The sequence below is a fragment of the Pinus tabuliformis genome, chromosome 7 (genome assembly GCF_031772625.1).
Source record: "Pinus tabuliformis cultivar Carrire ecotype Pingquan chromosome 7, CPIR1, whole genome shotgun sequence".
Lineage (NCBI taxonomy): Eukaryota > Viridiplantae > Streptophyta > Pinopsida > Pinales > Pinaceae > Pinus > Pinus tabuliformis.
Window position 1 is genome coordinate 329,681,987 of NC_142293.1, and position 18,896 is coordinate 329,700,882.

General features: G+C 35.9%; 1 protein-coding gene and 1 pseudogene across 1 annotated transcript; one reads left to right on the top strand and one right to left on the bottom strand.

Moving 5' to 3' along the window:
• Nucleotides 1–9,346: 9,346 nt before the first annotated feature.
• LOC149247288 (galactinol synthase 2-like) lies at nt 9,347–10,410 on the bottom strand. Its single transcript, XM_089455859.1, has 3 exons — nt 10,171–10,410; nt 9,942–10,076; nt 9,347–9,821 (listed from the first exon to the last, which is right to left on the bottom strand). The coding sequence occupies exons 1-3, from the start codon at nt 10,387–10,389 to the stop codon at nt 9,567–9,569; spliced, it is 609 nt and encodes a 202-aa protein (XP_089311985.1). The 5' UTR covers nt 10,390–10,410; the 3' UTR covers nt 9,347–9,566.
• A 948-nt stretch (nt 10,411–11,358) lies between these two features.
• On the top strand, nt 11,359–12,513 carry LOC149247289 (xyloglucan endotransglucosylase protein 6-like; annotated as a pseudogene).
• The last annotated feature ends 6,383 nt before the right edge of the window (nt 12,514–18,896 follow it).

The following is an 18,896-nucleotide window of genomic DNA, read 5'->3' on the forward strand; positions in this document are numbered from 1 at the left end:
CAAAGTTAGTAAATTCGGACTTAAAGGGAAGCCAATAATTAAACCTGCTGATTTTGAAAGTTCTGCTAATTTTGTAAGCCTCTCCATGAATTGTTTTTTATTTTTAAATTAGTGGTTTGTTTGGTACATTTCACTGTTTTAAAATTTTATTTGAGGTATAAAAAGCTAACAATTAGTTGTTTTTTATTTTATTCTAAAATAGGTGGCTTTTATATATATATATATATATATATATATATATATATATATTTTGGGAAATAAAAAACTAACCATCATATTTAATTTAATTTTTAATTATGTTTTGTGGAGATGATAAAGTGGATTCATAGTAAATTATAAAATTATTTTATGTAAATGATATTATTTTAATTATAAAAATAAAATTAATAAAAATTATTATTATTATTATTTAATAGTTTGTTTTATTTTTTATTTTTAAATTGTAGATAAACATTTGTATTTATTTTATTTTAATTTTTCAAAAATTTTAAATAATAATTGATTAATTTTGTATTAGTAAATAGTTTTAGTAAAAATGAACTATACTTTTATAAGTGATGTTATAAGGAATTTTTAATTATAAGTTACTTTATAAGGAAATTTTAATTAAAATTTAAATATCTAATTTAAATTTAATCTAATAAATGTAATTGATCAAGAGGACTCTTTTAAGTGATGTGATTGAGAGGATTGGAAGGTTCAATATTGATGCAACCCCATAGCAATCACTGAAGAAACCTAGACCATCTCAAAAAGGTCCCCCAAAATGGCTCACCAAAACACTTGAAAGTATTCATTTTGATGATGTCGAAAAGAGAGGAACCATATTAGGTATTTAAATTTTAATTAGAAATTAGTTATCATATTATATATTGATTGAACATGCTTAGATTTTATTAGCATTTTTTGATGAGTAAGGTTTCATTATGTTAAATATATATTGGCTTCATTGGCTTGTTATATTTGGCTTGATTCTCATAGATATCATAGTTACGTTTGAAGAGCTACGTGATAATTCCAGTGCATCAATGAATTTATATTTTTGCATAGCCATAGATTTCAGTATCATTTTTTATTTTTTATTATTATATGCGAGCTGTTGTTTGAAAATTAGCCTAATTGATAAAAGTAATCAAGGCAGTGAGAGTGCCATTCACCAATTTTCTAAGAGAAGAAGGCCCCAACCTCTTGAAAATTGTCTTTTTACCTTAAACCTTTCAAACACCATAGTTCTTTGCTTTCATTTACTTCTCTTCTAGAATAGAATGATGATTCAAGTACATGCTAGTTAAAGAGATGAGTAGAAGACTATGAGCAACCACTCATCTTCACTCTCATAGATGAGGAAGGTTGTAGTGCATTCTCATCCCTATAACTAGTATTGGCTCTATATTAACTAAGTTGAGTAAAAGATTGTCAGAATGTCCACTTGCCTCCACCAAGAAGGAAGGCCCTAGTGCATTAGCTATCCTTTTTGATTGAAAACCCCTTTGATCATTTTCCCATCATTTGAGTGAAAACTTGGAATTTTTGAGATGATTGCATAGAGAAGTTGGATTTGTGTGAGAGATCATAGTATATGCCTAGTTTGAAGTATTCTTAAATCAAGTAAGAGTGATTTCATTACAAGCTTGTGTGAATATGTTAAGAGTTTTGTTTCATGATTCTTGAATTGAGTTGTTAGTTTTGATTTAGAAGTGACAAATAATCTAACTTAACTCATATTACATACTTTAGTGTGCTTCAAAGTTTACAAACACTAAATTGATATAAAATCATGTCGACTCACAAACACCCCTTCAAATTAGGGGGGGGGGGGGGGGGGGGGGGGGGGAATGTTATACACCTAATCCTTTGGGATTGGTTAGATAACTTGTAAATATGTAAATAAAAGGAAATATGAGTAGTTATAAAAGGAATCGACCTTGGAAGATGAAATAAAGGGTCACTCTTGTATGTTATATAAGTCTATTTTCATCAATGCAATATCAATATGATTCACGACTCATATTCCTTGGCTCGACAAATTGAAACACGAAAAACCATATAATTCTTCTCTTGAATCAGAAATCGTTGATCTTAGATGAGTCATTAGTGATTTGGCTAAGCAAAGGCAGAATGATGTTCATTCCATGGCTCCACCCTCATCTTCTATATTGGATTATTTAATTATGTCAATTTAAGCTTGTCAAATCATTGACATAATAGCCCCAATAAATATGCTAGAGTCTAAATGATATTCATGGTAGAAAACACAAGTTTTTTGGCCTTATTAATCAACTTTTGTTATAAATTTTAAAGTCTTAAATTTTCTCCCTTGTAACAGGTGCACAATGGCAAAACCTCCCCTCCCGCTTTGCTGATGTGTTAATGCGTCAAATTTAAAGCATCGACATGAAAAACATCTAGCAGACGATCAGTTGGTTGGTCACCTCATAGGTGTGGCTAGATATGCAATCTAAGTTATGGAAGAATGTTAAGTATCGATTTGGTACACTATTGAACGAATTAAGTTTATGTCAGATGGTGGAAGCATAGATCTGATGAATGCCAATATGATGGAACCCAATAATTATTTGAACACAGTGATTCATTTCTTATGGGAAGAAAAAATTATGAGAATTCCTGGCTATGGGTTTGATGGAACACTAAAACATCATACCCATAGCTATGGGTTTAATGCTTTGCATGCAGAGCATTAAATGGGGATGCTACATTATGCTTGGAGGTGGTTATGCTTTGGATGCTACATTTTACTATATAACCCCTTTTATACCCCCAAACATATACACCCATCGATGCCCTATATCACTCCCCAATACCTATAGACCCCTTAATTCTCTACATCACCCTCCAATATCTATACACCCCTCGATACCCTACATCAACCTCTAATATCTATACACCCCTTGATACCCTACATCACCCCCCAATACCATTATGTTGACTTTATTTTTCGCAATTTTAAATGTCCCTTTAATAAGGTATTGCTCCACAATATGAATCGCTCCAAGTAAAAATACCCCTTATTTTTACTAGAGATGCTCTTTTATTCTGCCAATACCAATAACCACCCCGCCTCCTCTCCCCCCCCCAACACCCCCCAAACCCAATACCCTACACCCCCTTCCCAATACTTACAATTCATTGACTTTATTTTCACAATTTTAAATGCTCCTTTATGGATGAATGTAATAAGATATTGATCCACAGAGGGAAGCCCTCTTAGAAGGCGAGCGATCAAAGTCCTTAAAAAGATCCATTTTCGTATTTAAATAAGATGTAATAGTTTCATGATGCATTTTTGTTCCACTAATGGAGCAATAGCTACAACCCCCTTGAGGAGGAAAGTCCTCTATATATATCTTCAACTTTATCACTCAAGAAAGAAGTGGATTCCCCAATAATTTACCTCATTTTGACTAAAGCTAATATCTAAATTCAATTCATTTAGACAAAATTATCTCTTTGATTTTGATTTGGTTTCTTTTTTTCCTAATAAAAAATTATCTAAAACATAGCATCAAGCAAATTATAAATATCCTAAAAAATATCATTTGTTACACTTAAATGTTATGTTCTCATAATCCAAAGAATATCTTTAAAAAAAAAAAAACATATAACTATATTTTATACCAATTACGATTATCTCCAACTTTACATATATTTTCACATAAAAAACAATACCCTTGTTATATTAAATTTAATTAATTTAAGAAAAAAAATGAAGTCCTCACCACATATTCCTAATTGATTGTAAAAAAATATCAAACTCGCACAATCATTTGTTATACTCTATAATGAATTTCCAAATTCCCATCTTGCCAAATTTTGTGGCACTGTCCTTCTCAGTCAGAATCTATTTTGAAGTTGCTAAATTGATTTATAGAAGCAATATGGACTGACCATGCAATGATGTCCTGTCAAAGGTACATTGAAGAATTAAGAGCAATAGAAGATAGTCTCATCCTTATCATTGATGAAGCTTCTGAGGGTTATCTCACGGAGAATACAAAGGATAGACTTGTTCAGCTGGAATCTAGAATTTTTTTTTTTTTGTATGAACAAGAAGCTACTTGGAGACTTAAGAGTAGTATTGTTTGGCTTATGGCAAGAGATAACAATACAAAAAAAATTCATAATGTTGCAAAAGGCAAGAAATCTACAAATACTATATGGGAACTACATGACCTAGAAGGTAATAGAGCCTCTTTGTTTGAAGATCTTGCAAATATGGGAAAGTCTCATTTTGAATCCTTGTTTAAATAACCTCGATAAGCAATGATAACAGAAGTTGTGTGATTGCCTTATTTTTTCCTAGTTTTTCAAATAATGTAAAGAATGCGCCTATAATGGAGGAAATGACATCTGAAGAATTAAAAGAGGTGTTCTCAATTTTTCAAAAGGACAAGAGTCTTGGTCTTGACAAGTGGTGAGTGAAAATTTTCATTGCTTTTTATGAACTAATTGGAGATGATATTCTTTGTGTTGTGGAAAAATTATGAACTACAGGGTTGGTTCTATATTCATTTAATAGTACTTTTATCGCTTAAATTCCAAAAGTAGACAACCCTACTACTTTTGACGAGTTTCAACACATATCTCTATGTGATTGTGTATATAAGGTCATTGCCCATCATTTAAAGCCAATCTTATCTAAAGCGATATCAAAAGAGTAGTTTAGCTTCCTTGAAGGGTGTCAGATCCATGAAGCTATTGGAGTAGCCGAGGAAGGACTACATAGTCTAAAATTAAGGAATATCAAAGGTGCAATTCTAAAGATTTACCTTTCAAAAGTATATGATCGAGTAAGTTGGATCTATATTTGTCTCTTACTTACACATCTGGGGTTTAGTATTCCAATTGTAAACTGGATTATGAGCTACATAACCTTTATTTCCTTCATTGTTCTGATAAATTGATCAACCCATGATCAACCTCACCTTTCTTTCATGCTCAAAGAGGTCTTTCGGCAAGTTTGATGTCAATTATCACCTCTTCTATTTTTATTGGTCACTAAAGGATTAAGTCAAATTCTTGGGAGGCTAAAAGAAGTGGTTCTTTGAAAGGATTATTGTTGGCATTGTGATGCATGCGTTGTACTTGATGGCAACCCTCTCATAGACGAACATCTCACTTATATATGCCAAAGAAGCAGTTATCGGGAGGAATCGGGCCTATATAACCCTTGGATGCATGGTTTAACTCTATCGGGAGTTGTTCGGGCGATCAAATCCCATATATGCATTCATTAATACTATCGGGAGGTGTTTGGGCACTTAAAACCCATATATATATATATATGTATATGTATATGTATATGTATATGTATGTATGTATTACATAATAATCAATAGCATGTATGCATTGGACCCGACGACATATCGCTTTTGGTTTATAATAATATTGCATCCGCAGTATATCGCAATGCATAAAGGGTTGCCCACCCCAATCCTCCGATTGCGATAAGAGGTGGCGGACCCGATGGAAGCATTAAAGGCAGCATATATTAACATCGCATTCGTGGTAATCCATTGCGATAACATATGGACCCGATGGCATTTCAAATGTGGTTTATAATAATATCGCATTCGCAGAATGTCGCAATGTATATAGGGTCGTCCACCCCAATCCTCCGATTGCGATAAGAGGTGGCGGACCCGATGGAAGCTTTAAAGGGATTTTATAATAACATCGCATCCGCGGTGATCGCACAGTTTATAAAAGCCTTCCACTTCAAATTTCCGATAGCGATGAAAACAGCGGACCCGATATATATATAAAGGCTGGTTAATGGGCATGTCGCATCCGATCCATCGGATCGGACGTCGGGAATAGGCCATGATATGGGCATGCGCTGGTAGCGATGAGAAGCGGACCCGATATAGTATTATTATGGGTTCATTCAGTTTAAAGTCCGCCTTTTTTTGTTTGGACCGTTTTCATCGTTTTCCCGCTTAAGCCTTTTTCTTAAGAGATCGGTCAAAACAGTTGCGCCACAGGATTTCGGATCCTCTGGTTTCGACTCATGGTTTTATCAAAATCATGACTATATAAGAAGAAAAGAGATCCTTTGGCAACGCATTGATTATGAATTGAAGATCTTAAGGGAGAATTGATTGGCATTCTTGTGATCGGTTAAGGAGCAATTACTGATCAAGGAGAATGCGCGTAGAACAGAGCAAAGGATCGCAGGCTTGAAGTTCAGACATTTCTTCGAGAGAAATCGCATTGCTTCAGGTGTATTGCAGTTCAGGTTCTGGGTGCGCATATTGGGTTTGTCTTGTGCCTAGCCTCCGGGTGCACTGTTATATGTATATCTTCTGCATTGTGTTCTGATTTCGGCATAAACAACCTCTGTTTTAATGGGTGACCAGATCGAGCATTTATTTATATTTTGATATAGTGCTTGGGTTGGCGCTTGGGTGATTTTGAAAGATATGTTGTATAAAGAAAATATATATTGATCTAATGCCTGGGTAATTCTGAAGATTTGTTTATACTTGATGACCATTTGATCTTCTTGGATCCAGTCTGAAAATTAATGAAACGTGGTCCTTGAACGAAGTAGGGGGTTGTAGCTCCTTCCAGGAGAGACTGGAAAACGAGAGAGGGTTGTAGCCCTCTGCAGGTTGCAGCCTGCGTACTGGTAAAGGACTGCACCAGTAAAAATTCATTGTAAAAGAAATTCTATTTGAAAGAAGACAGAGACATATTGCAGCAGGTGGTTTTCACCCACATTGGGTTTCCACCTTATATCAGGTGTTCCGTTGTGTGACAATCTGTTTTTAACTGTTCTTGTTCATCATTTTATGGTACTGACATACAAGTTAATTATCAATTTTGGAAGAATAATTTAAAGCATAAATCTGGATAATTTATTGAAAAGAAATTAATAATACTGATTCACCCCCCCCTCTCAGTATTATTTCCAACAATTATGTGTATTTTTTGGGCTTCTCACTTCAAATTTACTATTTGTAGATAACATTCTCATCTTTTGTGATGTTACAAGAAGATATTCTACAACCATCAAATATGCACTTGCTCTTTTGAAGTTGTTAAAGGTATTAAGATTAACATAACAAAATCTACTTTATCTATTTGTGGGTTGAATGTTGAAGATATGGATTTTTATCAAGGTATGTTTCCCTTTGTCACAGATGAGATTGTTGTGGGATTGAAATATTTTGGATTTAAGTTAAAACCTAACTCATATAAATTTGCAGAAGGATTTTGGTTAATAGAAAAAATTGAAAAAAGGCTTAAAAATTGGAGCTTAAGATGGCTTTCTAGAGCTGGAAGACTTTTTCTTATTAAATCAGTCCTTGAGGCAATATTAGTTTCTTGGATGTGGCTTTCCTGGATTCCAAAAGGCATATTAAACAAGATAAAAAAAACGTTGTAATCTTTTATGGTCAGGTTTATCAGATCAATCTATTCTTCCATGGGTAATCCAGATAATAATAGTTGCTCCTAAAGATTTTGGAGGTTAGGGTTTAAAGGACTTACATTTTTTTTCAAAAGCTTTAGCAACTAAAGTTGGTTGGAAATTACTAAAAACTCACTCTCATTGGACGAAAGTGGTGTATATCTAATATATACACCCTATGCAGTGAGAGGACTAGATTTGCTTACCCAATAAATTGAAAAGCAATGTTTTTATCATTTGGAAAGTTGTTCTCTCGTAATTTTTATTGATTGATTCAAGCCTAGCTTGGAAAGTGGGTGATGGATCACATTTAAAGGTTGATCAATCCTTGGATTGGAATTCATATTGATCACAGACTTCTTGAACATTTGATTGAATATCTACATGGTATTGACCTCGCTTACTTGAGTCAAATTGTAGATCTAGCACAAAAAAATCTATGGAATCGAGGTTGGGTTTTGAAAGATCATTTAGGCATACCCATGCATCTTCATCATTTCTAGATTAGATACATTGGCAGTTTACCTGCAACACATCTCATATTAGCTCAAGAGGAGGATGAGTTGGTTTGGTCCCATGATTCCTAAGGGGTTTATACGCTAAAATTTGGATATGCTTTTCTTATATTTGATAGATTGTAGGATGTTCATGAGGACTGGTGGGAACTTTTATGGAAAATTAAAGTTCCCAACTTGGGAGAATTTAACAAGGAGATGTTTTCAAGGCCCAAACAAATGTGTCCTATGCAAAGTTGATGATTCAAGAATCTCTCAATCATTTATTCTTACTGTGTCCTTATTTTAAAGGTGTTTGGAAATATGTTATGAAAAAGTTCATATTTGCAGGTATTTGGTTAGGTGAAGAGTTAATGGAGGTATGTATTCAGTGGACTCATTGAGGGAGAACAAATTGTATCAAGTATTGCCTCTTTTAATAGTTTGGGGAGTTTGGCTTGCAAGAAATAGAGCTATCTTTGAAGATGACATCTTTCCCATTGAAGTTTTTGCGACACAAATTTTAGTTGTTTATGACCTTCTCTTGAAGGACCAAAGAGATAATAACAATAGAATCCTAAATCCAACAGTCGTTGATAGATCTCATCCTTGGGAATTCTTTGATGGGACTTCGCAAGGAGACACTTTTGGATGTGGGGGAGGATTTGTATTACATATTTTGGAAACTCATTTATTTTCTCTAAAAATGGGTTTGGGAGCAAGTTCCAACAAACTATGCACAACTCTTATCCTCAAAATTGTTGTTTATGTTTACAATTGAGAATAGAGTAGATAGTCTTTCTAAAAAAAATTATGATTGGATTTTGGGACCTCATAGATCAAAAAACAACAACAAAATGATCAGCTCTATCAATTTTATCATAAACCATTCATTAATAAAACTGATTAAATATAACAATTTGCTTTAAGTTCACATACTTCAACAACATTTTGTAAGACTTTTTAGTATATCTCCATTTATTCATACTTATCTCATATAACAATTACACGTACCAACATTGTTTTGATATTTATATTTAGTTTTATTATAGTTATTTTGGAAAACGATGACTATATAACCTCTCTTTCTAGAATCCTAATAAATCATCATATTTAAATGCATATATATATATATATCTATATATATATATATATATATATATATATATATAGATATATATATATATATATAAAATTACACCTTTTTCCTACCAAAAAAACTATATAACATTGCTGATGACTAATGATGAAAGATACCAGTGAAGTTTGGCTTTTACTAGCCATCAGGGTTTACTAAATTTTATAATAATTCATAATTACGTCACATTGCATGCGTGTAAATATTTTCATATCGATGCAGAATTAAATGAAAATTAAATATTTTTTGAATTACAGAAAACGAAAGAGTAACCATGTACGTCCAGTCCTACAAATGTCAATTTGTATATTTACAAATATTAAATAAATTCGATTAATTTACAACCAATAACTGTAAGCGCAACAGCAATATCCTCATCTTTGAGGACATACAGTATGATCTTCTGTATGATATACAAATTGTCCCCGTCTATGCCGGTGGATTAAAATATACATATATAAATATCTTATGCTACAGGCGACTTCTGCAAATTTGAAATCTCTTAAGCTGCAGGCGGTGCAGGCATTAAGTTGGGATTTGTTGCCGTCGCAGCAGCAAAGAATGAATTAGCAGCCACTCGTTGCAGATCATTTGATTTTCCATCCAACTCTGAAATTGGATCTGGAATTATGTCGCATGATCCCGAGTGATCCAACGAGGGGTCATTGTATATGTCCCACCATTTCTGCACCAGCGTCTTTATATCTTCCCTCTCCATATTTTCCTCCTCCCCACTGTACCTCCACGGCTTCGATCCCTGCACATCCACATTCATCCATTAATATAACCCTGTACGCTCAGAACACCTATCTCGTCTTTCATATATAAATCATATTGTTTCTATCGAACCCAAATTTGCAGTGAAAAGAAAGCTTACAGCAGCACAGTAGTGAACAACTTTGACAGTGTCCAAGTCCACGTTCTCGGGATGCCGCCACATCATGGCTAGAACCAGATTGTACACCAGAGGAATGGGCTTGTATATCTTCTCAAAATACATATTCAAGAAATCCTACAAAACATATACCACAATTTAGTCAAAATTAGATCTGGTAAACCAAACAAAAATGTGCATGATCCTCACTGAAATGAGAACAGATCCAGACCTGTTCTGCGAAGGGCGTTGGCACAGTAGCCATCAGAGTTTCCAAAAGGCAGTCGAATGTCAGCTGACTCGGCTCAAAAACAAACATTCCAGCGTTGAAGTATGGAGAGGGCCGTTGCCCTAATTCCACGGGCCATGACACCTTCTCTGGACACTGCTGGCAGTATCCGATCTTGTACTGCGGAGTGTGGCTCCATGTCTTCTCGCAGAAGCAATCCATAACCGCGTAGAAATATCCATGGGGAATTACCCTTCATACCCATCCAAAGTGATTGAGGAAGAAGAGCCCTGGTGCCCCATAAAGGTTTTGTCCATTGCATCCCATTCCTTAACCTCAAACAAACTCGATTCCACAACACTGTAACAAAACAACCCAAACTCCACGAAAATGAATTGGCGCGATAAATCAATTCAAATTCAAATCGGTGAATCGCGCGGCTTCATGATTGGTGTTGGGAGCAGCGAGTAAAACGATGGACTGCGGAGAAATGTACGTAATTAATTATCTGCGTCAATGCTCATCCCCACGCGGCATGAAACACATTCTCCGACTACTCCTCCGCATACTCCACCGGAAACACATGCTGGTCGACGGAGTAAAAAATGAGACGGGGCGGGCGGGCCCTCGTTGGTGGGTCCCGCGTATGTCACCGGAAACGCGAGGTCGCCCGCCGGAGTTATGTATGCCATCCCACTGACATGCACCACATACATAGATGGCAAGGGCATTTATGACTCAATATATGGCTGGTTAGCCCTCAAGCTTCTTCCTATTTTAGCTACCGTGCGGAGGTAATACCCGCCGAATCACCAAAACTTACAAAGCTTTTGCGTCTCATTTGAACAATCACAGGAGTACTCATTTAGATAACTGCGCGACAGCCGGAGGTAATACCCGCCGAATCACCAAAACTTACAAAGCTTTTGCGTCTCATTTGAACAATCACAGGAGTACTCATTTAGATAACTGCGCGACAGCCGGCTGTTCTATGATGTCATTTATTTTGATAATTGTTCTCTCGTATTGATTATGAGAGCTGTCACAGGGCTCCAAGTTAGATTTCTGCATCATATATTTAGAGGGCAGGGGATTCACTCGTGTCAGCTTGTTTGTCAGATGTGCAGTACACTGTTGCGAAAAAGCAAGTAACTTCGACAATCCAACCTCTTAATATCGTCATCATCAGCAATGAAGCGCCGCGCAAAGCTTTTAGGATTTGGAATCAAATGGCGAAAAATAGTGTACATAAGTTCAGTCGTGAATCTGATTCTGTCCTCCGTAGAATCCTCCAGCTTCAACGACAATTTCGATATTTCATGGGGAACCGTTCGATTGTTGAATAATGGCCAAACAGCGCAGCTCACTATGGATAAAGCCTCAGGTACAATATTTTTATTTTTATTTTATTTTTTATTTATGGACATAAATGTATTGAATGCTGAGAATTGAAATAATTCTAGTTGTTCACCAGGTTCTGGTTTTCAGTCCAAAGCCGAATACCTCTTCGGCAGCTTGAGCATGAGTATTAAGCTGGTGTCTGGAAACTCGGCAGGAACAGTCACTTCGTATCATGTAAGTAGCTATTTTGACACAAGAATGAAGATTCATTATCAATTTACAGTACTTGAACCCAATTTCCGACATAGATAATTAAAACTTCAATATATTAATGTTGGTATTTTTCATTCAGATGTCGTCCGACGCGGCTTCGCACGATGAACTTGACTACGAATTTCTGGGGAATCTGCCGGGAAATCCGTACACTCTACAAACAAACGTCTTTGCGAATGGCGTTGGGAATAGAGAACAAAGATTGAATCTGTGGTTTGATCCCACCGCGGACTTCCATAACTATTCAATTCTTTGGAACCACAATCAAATCGTGTATGATTCCTTATAATTGAAACAGATCATGAATTTATTTGTAGTCTTTGTTTGTATTGTAATATATGTATATTTTGCATATTGTGAGCAGATTTTGGGTTGATTCTATCCCTATCAGGGTGTTCAAGAACAATGAAGAAACTGCGGGTATCCCATATCCGAATAGTCGACCGATGAGGATCCTCTCCACCCTTTGGAACGGGGAAAACTGGGCCACTGATGGAGGAAGAGTTAAAATAGATTGGAGTAAAGCTCCTTTTGTGGCCTCTTACCAATCATTTGAAGTGAATGGATGCAGCGCGCCATCTAATTCATCTCTTCCCTGTGCCAACAATTGGTGGGAACAACCGGAATTCCAAAGCCTAGATGATTGATTGGGTTCGCAAAAATTACATCACTTACGATTACTGTCACGATACGTCCGGAAGGTTTTCTACGACTCCAGCAGAATGTGCATAATGCTTAATCAATCAAACACGATTGATACTAATAAATGTTACACTATGGTGCGCGCCTGAATGAATATGCTAGGCGTAACCAAACAAGAAGTTTTTCTATGAATATACTAGGCGTACCAAACAAGAAGTTTTTCTATGAATATACTAGGCGTACCAAACAAGAAGTTTTTCTGTCGTCTCACGGTAGAAAAACGCTGTATCAAATACAATCTGTATTTACACTGTTGTATTTAGAAAGGCCGTCCCCAACGGGAGCCAATAAAAACACCTGGCCTTTTGCGTAAATATTTTCTTTTTAAAATTTGATAAACCTTCCCTGCTCCAGTAAAAGAATCTGTTTCAATATTTATATATATGTTTTGCATCTGTTTATATATATAATATTATATATATGTGTGTAAAGAAGGCAGTTGTAACTGCATGTGGAGAAATGACCAAAGGAGAAGTTACGAAATTGGTATTTCTGAATTGGTTTCGCTCTGGATCTTGATTTTAATTATTTTTTCGCTTTAAACGGTAACTGAAAACCGTTAAATTTTTTGCCCTCGTAACGGAAATGATAATTGATCCCGTAGTTGCCATAATGACATGTTACCTTCTCCAACGAATTTCAAATGTATTAAATAATCAAATAGTTAGTTCCCATAATGACATGTTACCTTCTCAACGAATTCCAAATGTATTAAATAATCAAATAGCTAGTTCCCATAATGAGACGTTATAGTTAGTTCCCATAATGTAACGAGCTAGTCTTATGATATGGTATTCCATGAGTTACAACACTAGCTCCAATAGTCGTTCCTTGAGACAATCCATTCATTCCTTAAATTTTCTTATTAATCTCCTACCCAATTGAAATACTTTGCATCAAGAAATTAGAATTCTTTTGACCCTTCCCTCTCCCAATTTGTGGAGGAGTATCAACAATAGAACTTTGCGCTACGTATATTTTTGATAAAATTTGTAATTATTCTTATACGGGGAGTTGGTTAAAATTAGAGAGTGAGTGAACTAAGTATTGAGTTAAATTGAGTGATCGATGAAGTGTTAACCACAGTCCATATTTAGAGTGTGAGTTCACTGAGTTAAGTGTGTGTGCATGTTAAGATATTTTAGGCAAGTGGTTAGTCGAAAAGGTTTAAATACCCTTCACCGGGTTCATTGTAAGGATCAAGTTTTGTGTAATCAAAAGAAGAGCTAGGTCGTGTGTTTTGTGTGTGAATTTATGTTTTCCCGGTTGTGCTTTTACAATGAATTAGTATCAGAACAAGGTTACAAAGAGCCACAGAAAATGGATTAGCAGCAATCCATGTGAGAGGAGAGGAATATATTTTTCCACATAATAATACTATAATGCAACTTGTAAATTGTATACCAAGCGTTATAACGCACGCTGTAATCACCGTGTTACAAAAAGAGTGCACTTACACCATTCCGGCAACACGCGGTTTCCTTGGAGGTGGGCAGCGTTATGTCACTAATGTGAGCAACCTTCAGGGCGTTAACATGCAACTCTCCCATCACAAGAGTCGCGGATAGAAAGCGTGGTGGCCGCCGCAGAGCATAAGTCACCAAAGAGTTGAATGTACAATCGTCGTGAACAACCCTTGCATGGTTGTGAGCATTGATGCGTGAAAAGGTAAATGTCAAAGCTTCGTTTCAAAATGATTCAAAAGTGTTATGATGAAAGGTTTTACTCCACAAGGCCTGGACATAAAGGTTTTGAGGATGGTTTCTAAACTAGATTATTGGTATCCTCCCCCTTAGGGTTTTCTGAATTTCAACATTGATGGGGCTTCCAAAGATAACCCGGGTATTGCTGGTTGTGGCAGGGTACTTAAGGATGATAATGGCAGTATCCTTTGTATTTTTCATGGCCATTTGGGTAGAGCCATTAACAATATGGTGGAACTTATGGCTCTTGAGCAATGTTTAGAACTTCTAAAAAAGGATAATCTACAGAACGTCATAGTCGAGGTGGACTCTGAGTTAATCATAAACTCAGTCAAAAGAATAAGCTATGGCACGGAGCCGGAAAAAGTCTCTAAACATTGGAGATTGCTCCAGGTCTTTCAGAGAATCCAGCTTCATCTCCAGGGAGTCCGCATAGTGAGTTTCAACCATGTGAGAAGAACAGCTAACAAATTGGCAGATATTTTGGCTAATCAAGGAGTCCTCAGTACTAAAAGTAGGGTGGTGCTGAAATGGCCTGAGATGCATCTGTATAGATTGAAGATGTAATGTCACAATCAGGGGGATGAGAATATAATGGTGTTTCGATACAATGACATGAGAGCGATGTCTTTTTGATTCGGTTTATGTATGCAGTTTTGTAGCTGAAACAGGTTCATTATGGAGATGAAGGTTTTTGTCGGCTTCCCTAGCCTTTGACAGATTAGTCTCAGAAGAGTCAGATGGAGGCAAATGTGCAGATGCAGTTCCGCGGACGATGTGCCAAATAGCGTAGTTCCCCAATTCTTTTGTCAGCGGAGGAGGGTTGCTAAAAGGGACCAGATATCCTACTTTCCCGGCAGCCTGTATTCCCTTGTTTTCCTTTCGGCAGTCTCAATTCAGCTCGGGAGGTGGTTTGACGTCAATCGCACACCCTTAGCGGAGGAAGTGGTTTTGTGGAGTTGGGAGCGATTCCACTCATCGCGCTACACGTGGCATGGTACGAGGTTGCAATACTACCCTCATCGCACATTATTCTTCGGAAGGTTAGGCCCGTGCGATATAGTCCTGGATCGTTGGATCTGGCATGACAGATCCACGGTCAGAAATAAGCGGGCTTGTTTGTGGGTCCAAGGTGGCCACAGTATGCATATCCTGCGGGCTACTTGGCAAAGCAATATTATCCTCCGTCGTAGGATCTAGCAGGGAGGATCAACGGTCAAGGTTAGTTGTGCAGATCAGGACAAAATGTCTTCCGGAGAGGTTTTGTGTTTGGATGGAAATAGGCGGCGTTCGCGCGCTGCTGATACTCGAGAGACTTCTCCCCCTTCCGGACCCGAAATCCGTTTTGGGGTTTCCCTGTTTTCCTCTCCGAGTCCGTCTCCTAATTTCATAGGTTAATTTGTTTACTTTTTTGGGGAAGTAGCAGTTTTGTGGACTTTGTAGTTTGGTTTAACCTTTAGCTCGGGGTCATCGGTTAGTAGAGTTTGGTTGTTCCATGGCCCACAGTTTCTTTTGGAAAGGTGTATAATATGTAAGATATTTCAAGTTTTAAAGAAATAGAAGGATCGACTCTTGCTTTAGCAAAAATAAAAGACAGCATATTAAAGAGTATTTTTTAAAAGGTTTTGAAAATATTTATTAAAAAAAGAAAAGCACGTGTGAAAAAGGGTTTATGAAAATTTTAGAAGGCCTAAGAAAATTTTAGAAGGTCTCGTTTGAAGTTCTTTTCGAAAGGGCTTATTTTGAAAAATATTTATTTAGAGTGAAAAGTTGGATGATAAAATCTTTTTATTAAAAAGTGTATGGTGCATGGTATAAAGATTAATAAAAGATTTTGTTGGGGAGATTTTTTTTAAGTGATTTAAAAGAATAAACACATATTTTTTGAAGTGATTTTTTGATTTTTTTTATTAAAAAAAAATTAAAAGGAGTGTTTTATTGGAATTGATTTTGTTTTATTTTCTCAAGAGAATAAAAAAAGGAAAACGATTTTTATTGGTAAGAGAATTTAGGGTTCTGCAAAAGTTCATCCATCTGCGATTTGTTTTGTTTTGTTTTTGTCAAGCATGACAGTGTTTTGGGTGAACATTGTGCCTTATGGGGACACAAATGGAAAATTATATTTTCTTTCGAGGGCAATATGGAAGATAACCTCATGTAATCAGGAAATACCATAGTAATGGGTCACAAAGCGCAACTGAAGCATATTAAGAAAAGAAATCGAAAAGAAGAGGCAAAGATCATTGCCATGGTTAGAGAGGTTCAAGTTGTAGCCAAGGAACTAAGAAGTCTAGCAGAAGACGAAGAAGAAATCAAGGGTGATTGGTGTAGCTTTAATCTGCTACCACCTCCTATGTTTACAGGTGAATATTTTGATCATTGGGTTATCAAGATGTTGAATTTTCTTAGAGCTAAAGTGTTAATTGAGTACGGGTCTAATACCCCATATGATGGAGTATATGATGCTTTAGCATTGAGTTTTATAAAACAAACATTGGATGAGAAGTGTTTGTGCAAGGTAGAAAAAGCTGCAACTTCCAAGGAAGCATGGAAGTTCCTAGAAAAAAGAGTTTGGTGCAAGGGGGAGTAACATGCAACATCAGGTTATGTCACGAGCAAAGAATTCAATTGTACATCTGAGAGTATATGAGAAAGACTCTGAGAGGAAAACAGAGCTTGGAGAACCCCACTCAAAAGTGGATGATGGATGTCAAGGCCATAAAATTGAAACCCATTATGCAAGCATGCATATGGTTGAAGAAGATGCAACAAAGATTGCAGAGAGAGAAGTTGAAGCTTTTGTGTGTGAAACAGAGCAAGAGAAAATAAATGCTCAAGGACTCTACTGTAATGTGGATGATACAAAGGACAATGAATCCCACTGTGATGAGACACATGTGGATGATGACTGCAAAGTTATATGTGAATTGGTGCAACCAACCGCAATTGATGGATTTGGTGAAGTTGAAATTGTCAATGAAATTGACAATGAGCACATGTATGCTCAGATATCCCACCATAGTGTAGATGAAAATTATGTTGATGATATGTGTGCTTTCTTTTTTGAAACAAAGATTGATTGTGGCAATATGGTAAGTGCAATGTTTGATGAAACATTGAAGGTTGAAGCTGCCACTATAGCAGCAAGATATGAAGTAGTTGGAACTGCTCATGAAGCAGTATGTCATCTAGCAACAGTTAATGATCAAGAATAGGATAAAGTGATTGAAGAGTTTTTTATGAAAATATCCACTAAAAACATAACAATGGAAGACAAACTCCATGTAGTTGAAAAGAAGGCATATGTAGAGCAGGAAGCTCTCACTAAAGAGAATCATATTAAAAATGTTTTTAACATTGTTTTTGAATATGTAGGTGTTCAAAATAGCATGGGATAAGGAGTTGAAAGCAAGGTTGTCAATAAATTTAATGCAAATTTGAAGCTCATTGAAGAATGGATTGAGAAACCAATAAAACAAATTGATGAGAGTCTTAAAGCAGTAGCTGGAATAAAGGAATTGAATGAAATGGTGAATAATGATCTTGAGTGTGCATATTACATGAAAAAAAGAACAGTACCTGATGATGAAAGTGAAAAGAATGATATGGACGTTTCTGAAGACAAAGATGAATGCATTGAAACCATTTTTCAGCAATGGAGTCAAGAAGAGATAAGATTCTGCTATCCAAAAATATGGCAGAAAGAAAGTAAGGAATATGAAACATAAGAAGCAAATCAAAGAAGACAATTTGAAGATGTAATGTTTTGGCAACAGTCCATAGTTGAACGAAAATTTGAAGAGGAAGTTGTAGAAGACATGATCCAATTATTTTTCAGAACAAGTTCAAGACAAGTCAAAGAAAAATTGGAACATCAACAAGTGAATAAAGCCTACATCAAGAAAGTTCAACAGAGTATGAAGCAATTTTGAGGATATATATCTTGGAAGAAGAGAAAAAGAAAATGAAAAATAGTAAAAGTTTTGAGTCATTGTAAGCCTAGCTGAGACATAGACCAACACACATGTTTCAATGATAATTGAGTCAAGTTAAGTCATGTTTGAGTTATGTTGAGTCATACGATCGTAATTAAGGGGAAGTGTTGGAAATTGTAATTACTCCCGCATGAGGAGTTGGCTAAAATTAGAGAGTCAGTTAACTAAGCGTTGAGTCAAGTCAAGTGATGGATGAAGTGTTAGGTGAAGTCCATATTTAGAGTGTGATTTAACTGAGTTAAGTGTGTGTGCATGTTAAGATATTTTAGGCGAGTTGCTAGTCGAAAAGGTTTAAATACCATTCACTAGGTTCATTATAAGAATCAAATTTTGTGTGATCAATAGAAAAGCCACAACTCGTGTGTTTTGTGTGTGAACTTATGTTTTGTCTCCTTTGCCTTTCATCTAGGCTTTATTCACTTGTTGCTTCTGTAATTTTCCTTTGACTTGTATTGAACTTGTTCTGAAAGAAAATTGGATCATGTTTTCTACAACTTCCTCTTCAAATATTCGTCAAACTATGGATTACTGCCAAAACATTGCATCTTCAAAGTGTCTTCTTTGCTTTTCTTCTTGTGTTTCATATTCCTAACTTTATTTCTACCATATTTATGGATATCATAATCTTATTTCTTCTTGACTCCATTGCTGAAAAATGGTTTCAATGCATTCATCTTTGTCTCCAGAAACATCCCTTTCACTTTCATCATTAGGT

Coding starts and splice junctions, on each gene's coding strand:
- LOC149247288 (XM_089455859.1), bottom strand. CDS start 10,389: ATGGATTGCTTCTGCGAGAAGACATGGAGCCACACTCCGCAGTACAAG. Junction 10,077..10,170: donor CAACGCCCTTCGCAGAACAG/GTCTGGATCTGT, acceptor TATGTTTTGTAG/GATTTCTTGAATATGTATTT. Junction 9,822..9,941: donor TTGTTCACTACTGTGCTGCT/GTAAGCTTTCTT, acceptor GTGGATGTGCAG/GGATCGAAGCCGTGGAGGTA.